Source organism: Aquarana catesbeiana, linkage group LG07, assembly GCF_042186555.1.
Source record: "Aquarana catesbeiana isolate 2022-GZ linkage group LG07, ASM4218655v1, whole genome shotgun sequence".
Classification (NCBI taxonomy): domain Eukaryota; kingdom Metazoa; phylum Chordata; class Amphibia; order Anura; family Ranidae; genus Aquarana; species Aquarana catesbeiana.
Genome location: NC_133330.1, coordinates 288552672 through 288562077, shown reverse-complemented (window position 1 = coordinate 288562077; position 9406 = coordinate 288552672). Strand labels below are relative to the sequence as shown.

Below are 9406 nucleotides of genomic sequence, written 5' to 3'. Positions count from 1 at the left end.
ACTGTTGTCTTACTTTTTAATTCGAAAAAGTCTATTTTTTTTAAAAAAAAGTGCGCTTGTAAGACCGCTGCGCAAATACGGTGTGACAGAAAGTATTGCAACGACCGCCATTTTATTCTCTAGGGTGTTAGAAAAAAAAATGTATAATGTTTGGGGGTTCTGAGTAACTTTCTAGCAAAAAAAACTGTTTTTAACTTGTAAACAACAAATCTCAGAAAGAGGCTTGGTCCTTAAGTGGGCAAATCCTTCTGGGGCTGAAGTGATTAAATACACGGCATGCTCATACACAATATTTTTTTATTTATTTATAAAAATACAATAAACAAATTTAATCAATTATAAATAGTAATATGATGTAGTGATTCCACTTTTTCGGTCTTCCTGTATGCATTGTTATTGAGGGACCCTTATGGTATGTTACATAAAGCTGAAATTTATATGACACTTTCTGCTGACACGCTGCGCACAGCTACAAAATGATCAAACCCGGATAAGATCACAAAGCGCAAATGGATCGCTTGCACTCCAGGAAACTGGGGAATAAAATAAATAAAAAAAGTTACTTTTTTATACATAGCAAATACAGCTTTGTATGCGGTGAAGATATATATATGTATGTGCAATAACTTACAGTGAATCTAAATACAAAAACAAAAGTAAATGTATGGTCGCTTGCCAGTCCTTAGATGTGATGGCTGCATATGTTTTCTTTTTTACTTTCTTTTCACCTGGTAATGCCAGGAATAATACATTTCCTGCCCCTGGGTGGCTACGCTCACACCTCAACGGTGTCCATGGAAGGAGCCAAAGTTGTCACTAGCTGAACCTCAAACATGTCTGCCTTTGTTTGACTTCTTTACATGGTGGGTGGGGGTTTAGTAGTTTACAGAAGATAGGTAACATTTTTTGCTTGCAGTTTGGTTTACAGGAAGGGACAAGGACAATGCATTTCTGGCAAGATCAACAGGTATTTTCTGTACTTGCTAAAAATGTGTTTGGTCTGAAAGATTAAAAGAATGCAGCCACCAAGGACTGGTAGGTGGTTATACAATACATTAAGTTTTTGTTCTTGGGTTTAGATATCCTCCACAGTGGACCTTTTGAAAACAGAAATATGCCATTACTGACTTATGCATCCTCACAGTCTAAATCTGTGCCAGCAAAAGGTTATCCAGTTACATATTTCCACACAGTATTGAAAGATCAGCAGACCAGATAAATCACAGGATCAGCTAAACTGAAAGCATTAGAAGAAGCTGCAAATTAGCTTTAGGACCCTAGTCTGTGTCTGTAGCTGGTCTGGTATTGGCCATCTCCTCTCCCATATTCAGGTGTCTCAAATCAGACCCTATAATGACCAATTGAGAAATGCATGCCTGCTTACTCTCCCTATATATTTAAAGCAGCCTATGGGGTGGCACAGACAACATGGCTCTTTCCTGAGTGGCTCGGTCACGAGTGATGCACAGCTTCACTGCCGCAATTTAACGAAAGCAGGATGAAGATACAACAAGAACTCTGCTTCACTCTGAAAGACGACAAGCAAACCAGCATTTGACATTTATTATACCTGTATATGAAGTCACATTACCACTCTCTATCCACTAAAATGCTCCTTCTCTTATCGGTGTCTTCTATGCTCAAATTATCCTTACTCTACCCCTCCTCTCTACCCTGCAGCATGCACATATCACCCTCACTCCTACCCTCTCCCTACTACTGCACCCATCATCTCCTGCATTTGCTGCACCCACATGCTGACATAAACTCCAGGGCCATTAGACATGTGCGCTCATGCACATCCCACTCCCATCTTGCCTTGCTCACCCTCCTCCTTCTCCTAGTCTCAGGTGACATTTCTCCTACTCCTGGTCCATCATTTTCCAACTGCAAGCCACATATCCAATACCCCTACTCCTCTGACAACCACCGCAATCCACTCAATTTAGTTTCTATCCCCCTGCTTCCTCAAAGCAGCACACCAATTCTCTTGCGCCCTTTGGAACGCCCGCTCCATCTGTAACAACCTAACATCTGCACATGACCTCTTCATCTCTCATGGCTTTAACATACTCGCCATAACCGAAACCTGGCTTCAAAATTTTGACTCAGCCTCTCCTGCTGCCCTCTCCCATGGTGGTCTCCATTGGACTCACTCCCCCAGACCCAACGGACAGAAAGGAGGTGGAGTTGGATTCCTTCTATCCCCACAAAGCACCTTCCAAGTCCTTCCTATCCCTGACTCTCTTCCTTCGAGATGCACTGCATTTGTCTGTTTTCTCCTATTTCTCTGAAGATTGTAGCAATTTATCGGGCCTCCTGGACCGGCATCGTGTTTTCTTGATGACTTTGCAGCCTGGCTACCCTACTTTTTCTCCTCTGAAATACCCACTATCATTCTTGGTGACTTCAACATTCCTGTCAATGTTAACAGCCCAACTACAACTCAACTTCTCAACTTAACCTCATCTTTGGACCTAACCCAATGGACACATACTTCCACTCACTCCAATGGTAATACCCTTGACCTTCTCCCATCCGTGCAATGCTGGCAACCTCACCAACACCCCCTTTCCTCTCTCTGATCACAACCTCATCAGTTTCACTGTATCCTTGCCTCCAACCACCCATCCCTCCAAGCAGCAAACAATTACTTGTAGGAACCTTCACCACTTTAACCCTGCTCTTCTCTATTCTGCTACTGACCACCTATATGACATAATTTCTCCCCTGTCCTGTCCTGACCACCTCTGTCTACAACAGTTCACTCTCATCATCACTAGATGCACTTGCTCCTCTAACCACATGCAGAATTAGGCCCAGACCGTTACAACCCTGGCAAGCTGACAACACTAGAAATCTCAAGAGACATTGCCGTGCTCTTAAAACGACTGTGGCGTAAAACCAAATGCCTGCAAGACTTCACCCTATATAAATCTGCCCTTCTAAAATACAATTGCTGCCAAAAAAGCCTACTTTGTCTCTCTTATTAATACCTTGTCATCCAGTCACTGTCAGCTCTTCTCAACCTTTAACTCTCTGCTTTGTCCCCCAGTCCCTCTACCCACTAACTCACTCACTGCCCAAGAGATTGCCAATCACTTCAAAGACAAGATTGATGCAATTTGTGAGGACACCTCCACTGTGTGTACATCTTCCCCACCCAACATACCTTGCCTAACAGCACATTCAACACTTTCCCCTTTTGAACTGGCTACTACTGAAGAGGTTACAAAACTTCTCCCAGATGCTCATCTAATCAATTGTCCCTTGGATCCTGTTCCCTCACTACTACGGTCACCCTCTTCCTTTATCCTATGCTCCCTCGCTCACATCTTCAATATCTCCTTCTCTAGTGGCACCTTCTCCTCCCCTCTAAAACTTGTGCAGATCACTCCCATACTTAAAAAGTCCTCACTGGACCCCACCAACCTGAACGTAAGACCCATCTCATTGCTCCCATTCACCTCTAAACTTCTAGAACGCTTAGTCTACAACTGTCTTAGCTCTTACCTCAGTGAAAATAACCTTCTTGACCCCTTACAGTCTGGCTTTCGCTGGCAGCACTCCACGGAAACTGCCTTACTAAAACTCACTAACGATTTACTAACTGCTAAAACCAACAGCCAGTACTCCATACTCCTACTACTTGACCTCTCTGCAGGCCTTTCATACTGTTGACCACCCGCTCCTTCTCAAACTACATTACCTTGGCCTCCAAGATTCTGCTCTGTCCTGGTTCTCTGCCTATCTATCACAGCATTACTTCAGTGTTACCTATAACTCTGTCTCCTCCTCTCAATTGCCCCTTTCTGTGGGAGTACCCCAAGGCTCTGTTCTTGAACCCTTTCTCTTCTCTAGCTACACCTGCTTCCTTGGTCACTTTATAACTACCCATGGCTTCCAATACCACTTAAACGCCGATGACACCCAAATCTATCTGTCTACTCCTCACCTCACTCGCATTACTAACTGACATATTAACATTGATGTTACACCACTTCCTTAAACTAAATCTCCCAAAAACTGAGCTAATAATATTCCCCTCCTCTGCCCGTGTCCCCCTCCCCTCCCTGACTTTTTCATCAAAATCAACAATGCAACCATAAGTCCCTCCCCTCATGCCAGGGTACTAGGTGTAATCCTAGACTCTGACTTGTCATTTCAGCCTCAAGTCCAATCGTTGTCAAAAGTTTGTAGAATTCACCTCCGTAACATCTTTAAAATTCGCCCCTTTTTAACAAATGAAACCACCAAGCTCCTCATTCACTCCCTTGTTATCTCTCGCCTTGACTATTGCAACTCCCTTCTCATTGGCCTGCCTCTCCATAGGCTATCCCGTCTTCAGTCTATCATGAATGCTGCTGCCAGACTTATCCACCTTACCAACCAGTGTCTGCCAACCCTCTCCTCCAATCCCTACACTGTCTCAAAATCACTCAGCGAATTAAATTCAAAATACTAACCACAACAAACAAAGCCATTCACAACTCTGCCCCGAGCTACATCGCCAATCTTGTCTCCAAATATCACCCAAATCGTCCTCTCCGCTCTTCTCAAGACCTCCTACTCTCAAGCTCCCTTGTCTCCTCCTCCCATGCTCGTCTCCAGTATTTCTCCAGAGCCTCTCCCATCCTCTGGAACTCGCTACCTCCACCTGTCCGGCTATCCCCTACTCTTGCTACCTTCAGGCGATCCCTGAAAACTCATCTCTTCAGGAAAGCCTATCACGTCTCCAACTAATCTCCTACCACTTCCATCAGCTCATTCCCCACAGCTACAACCTTTTGTACCACCTGCCGCACCCTATTAGATTGTAAGCTCTTCTGAGCAGGGTCCTCTTAATCCTCTTGTATTTTATTGTATTATAACTGTATTGTCTCCCTTTTATATTGTAAAGCGCTGCGTAAACTGTTGGCGCTACATAAATCCTGTATAATAATAATAATAATAATAATAATAATAATGTGACAAGACTTGTTTTGCCACAAACAGTTGACTTTTTATCTAGAAAACACCATTGTGATCCGGTCAGTCAACTTCTTTTATCCTAAAAGGGCTAAAAAGAATGCCCTTAGCTAAACAAGGTTTGTATATAGAATGTAAATTCATACAAAACTCCAGGCAAATATAACGAACACTCTTTAGTTCAGTTATGTAATCACCCATAACTTTAGGACTACCCACCTAATATAGAGAAGGTCTCTCTATTGCCACAAAAGTAGCTCTGACCCATCGAGACATGGACGCCACTAGACCTCTGAAGGTATGGTGTTGTATCTGCCACCAGGCTGGCAGTAGCAGATCCTGTGGAAGAAATTTACTAAAACTGGAGCACTCAGAATCTGGTTTAGCTATACATGGTAGAAAATCAGCTACTAACTCCAGTTTGTTCAATTAAGCTTAAACAATAAAACCTGGAAGCTGATTGGTTTCTGTGCAGAGCTGCACCAGATTTTGCACTCTCCAGTTTTAGTAAATCAACCCCTATATGTGGCACTACTATTCTTTATGTCTTGTAAGTTGGGAGGTGGGGCCTCCATGAATTGGGCCTATGTTTGCAGCACATCCCACAGATGCTTATTTAGATTGATATTTAGAGAACTCAGTGTTCCTCAAACCGCTCTTGGACCATTTTTGCAGTGTAGCAGGGCACATCATTCTGCTGAAAGAGGACACTGCCATCAGGAAATTCTGTTTCCATGAACGGGAGTACTTGGTCAGCAACAATGGTTATGTAGGTGGTTCATGTCAAGTAACATCCACATGAAAGGCTGGACACAAGGTATTCCAGCAGAACATTGCCCAAAGCATCACACTGGCTTCACTGGCTTGTCTTCTTCCCCTACTGCATCCTGATTTTTCCATTGCTCCGTGGTCCAGTTCTGATGTTCACATGCCCATTGTAGGCACTTTTGGCTGTGCACACGGGTCAGTATGGGCACCCTGACTAGCCTGTGGTTACACAGCCCCATACACAGCAAACTGTGAAGCCCAAATTTTCTGCATCCAACAAATCAACTTCAGAGACATGTTTACTTGCTGCCTTAACCACTTGCTGACCGCTGCATGTACATATACGTTGGCAGAATGGCACGGACAGGCAAATGGGTGTACAGGTACGTCCCTTTAAATTTGCCTCCATGTGGTCACGTGCGCGCCGCTGGTGGCGCGCGCGCGCGACCCTGCCATGAGCGTGATTGCGGGTCCTGCGGACTCGATATCCGCGATCGTCTCGGAGAGGAAGAACAGGGAAATGCAGATGTAAACAAGCATTTCCCTGTTCTGCCTAGTGACACTGATCACAGCTACCTGTAATCGGGAGCGGTGATCAGTGTCGTGTCACGCGTAGCCCCTCCCCCCCACAGTTAGAATCACTCCCTAGGACACACTTGCAGCGCCCCCTCCTGGTTAACCCCTTCACTGCCAGTCACATTTACACAGTAATCAATGCATTTTTAATCGCACTGATTGCTGTATAAATTTGAATGGTCCCAAAATAGCGCCAAAAGTGTCTAATCTGTCCGCTATAATGTCGCAGTCACAATAAAAATTGCTGATCGCCACCATTGCTAGTAAAAAAAAAAAATTAATAAAAATGCCATAAAACTATCCCCTATTTTGTAGACTCTATAACTTTTGCGCAAACCAATCAATAAACACTTATTGCAATTTTTTTACCAAAAATATGTACAAGAATACGTATTGGCCTAAACTGAGGAAAAAAAAATGTTTTTTTTATATATTTTTGGGGGATATTTATTATAGCAAAAAGTAAAAAATAATGCGTTTTTTTCAAAATTGTCGCTCTTTTTTTATTTATATCACAAAAAATAAAAACCGCAGAGGTGATCAAATACCACCAAAAGAAAGCTCTATTTGTGGGAAAAAAAGGACGTCAATTTTGTTTGGGAGCCACGTCGCAGGACTGCGCAATTGTCAGTTAAAGCAACGCAGTGCCGAATCGCAAAAAGTGCTCTGGTCTTTGGCCAGCCAAATGGTCCGGGGCTTAAGTGGTTAATATATCTCACCAACCTTCAGATGCCAATGTAATGAGATAATCAGTGTTATTCACTTATTTAGTGGTCATAAAGTTATGGCTGATCAGTGCATACTTTGTATTTTCATATCCAGTTAGCAAGTGCAGTCCTGCCCCTGAAACTAAACCCCACCCCCACCATTTGTTCCCTTGTCTAATGACATTATTGATGTTGAGCATTGAGGTGCTCTCATCCTCTCCAACTCCTCGTACTGTTGGGGTCCCCCAAGGTTCTGTCCTTGGACCTCTACTATTCTCGATCTACACGTCATCCCTGGGTCAGCTGATAGCCTCCCATGGCTTCCACTACCATTTATATGCTGATGACATCCAAATCTATCTCTCTGCCTCTCAGCTCACCCCATCAACCTCCTTGTGCATCACTGATTTACTAACAAACATATCAGTCTGGATGTCACACCACTTCCACAAACTGAATCTATCTAAAACTGAGCTCTTAATATTTTCTCCCCCACGTGCCCCTTCCCCTGACTTCTCTGTTAAGATCAATGGCACAACTATCAGTCTGTCCCCACATGCCAGGGTGCTAGGGGTAACCTTAGATGCTGAACTGTCCTTTCAGGCCCACATACAATCCCTGTCCAAATCATGGCATCTTAGCCTCCGCAGCATTTCCAGAATACGCCCCTTTTTAACTAATGTTACCACCAAGCTTCTAACTCACTCCCTGGTTATCTCTCTCCGCGACTACTGCAACTCCATCCTCATTGGATCACCTTTACATAGACTATCCCTCCTTAAGTCCATAATGAATGCCGCTGCAAGACTCATCCACCTTACCAACCATTCAGTGTCCTCCACCCCTCCCTGACAATCCCTCCATTGGCTTCCACTCACCCAACAAATAAAATTCAAAGTACTAACAATAATTTACAAAGCCATCCATAACTCTGTCCCCAGATCCATCACTAACCTTGTCCCAAAATACCAACCAAGCCGCTCTCTTCGGTCCTCCCAAGACCTCCTGCTCTCTAGCTCCCCTGTCACCTCCTCCCATGCTCGCCTTCAGGATTTCTCCAGAGCTTCTCCCATCCTTTGGAACTCCCTACCCCAATCTGTCCGACTGTCCCCTAATCTATCCATCTTTAGAAGATCCCTGAAAACCCTTCTCTTTAAAGAAGTTTATCCTGCTTCTAACTAACTCTGTTTTACTTCCTCTATCAGCTCATCCCCCACAGCTATTACCTTTTGTATCAATTGACCCTCCCTTTTAAATTGTAAGCTCTAATGAGCAGGGTCCTCTGATTCCTCTTGTACAAAATTGTAATGTAACTGTAATGTCTGCCTCTATTTTGTTAAGCGATGCGCAAACTGTTGGTGCTATATAAAACCTGTATAATAATATAATAATAATCAGGGATGTGTAAAGCTTAAAGTGGTTGTAAAAATCAGCATGACATATGAACAAAGCCTATTACTCTATAGTGTGTACTTGTCTCAATTAAGAGAACTAAGTGTAATTTCTGTCTACTGCTTCATTCCTCTGCTATCAGCATGAATCATTTCTGACAAGTTTTCCTAACACCAAGAGAAAAATGGTGACAGGTGAGAGACCTCCAGCTGATTGACAGCCTCAGCTCTGTTCCTGTGTTCTGTGTGAAGGGGGGTGTCCCGTCCCTCCAATCAGCTCTCAGACCTCTCCTCACTGAGCTCTGTAGAGTGTAATTTCAGCTATCCACCCCCTTTTTTCTGAACTCTCAAAAAGCTTTATAAATCCACCACTTTAAAACGGGTATAAGGAAAAGAAGACTGCAGATAAACACATACAACTTATGTATGAGGATTTGTTTAATCTCCTAAACAAAGATGTATTAACTGAGGCCAGTCACTTCACTGGGTATATGTAAGGGTTTACAATCACCTTAAGTCTGGGGGGTGGAGCTCAGTCCTAAAGTCAGTGAAGACAATTCTATAGGAACAAACTGAAACCAGGATTAGGAGTAGGGATGAGCCGAATACTTCCCCTGGTTCGGTTCGCAGCAGAACATGTGAACAGGCAAAAAATTTGTTCAAACACGCGAACACCGTTAAAGTCTATGGGACACGAATATGAATAATCAAATGTGCTAATTTTAAACGCTTATATGCAAGTTATTGTCATAAAAAGTGTTTGGGGACTTGGGTCCTGCCCCAGGGGACAGGTATCAATGCAGAAAAAAGTTTTAAAAACAGACGTTTTTTCGGGAGCAGTGATTTTAATAATGCTTAAAGTGAAACAATAAAAGTGAAATATTCCTTTAAATTACGTACCTAGGGGTTCCTATGGTATGCCTGTAAAGTGGCGCATGTTTCCCGTGTTTACAACAGTCCCTGCACAAAATGACATTTCTAAAGGAAAAAAAAAGT

The 9406-nt window shown here is 43.3% G+C and overlaps 1 protein-coding gene across 2 annotated transcripts in view; it reads right to left on the bottom strand.

Annotated features, from left to right (window-relative positions):
- Positions 1-280: 280 nt before the first annotated feature.
- The window catches only part of IFT25 (intraflagellar transport 25), a 28615-nt gene continuing 19489 nt past the window's right edge, over positions 281-9406 (bottom strand). The window contains exon 5 of one of the 2 annotated variants that reach the window (XM_073593489.1): positions 281-533. In XM_073593489.1, coding sequence (XP_073449590.1) covers positions 435-533 — 99 coding nt within the window. In that variant the 3' untranslated portion in view covers positions 281-434. The remainder of the gene's footprint in view (positions 534-9406) is intronic. The other variant, XM_073593487.1, reaches the window with a different exon arrangement.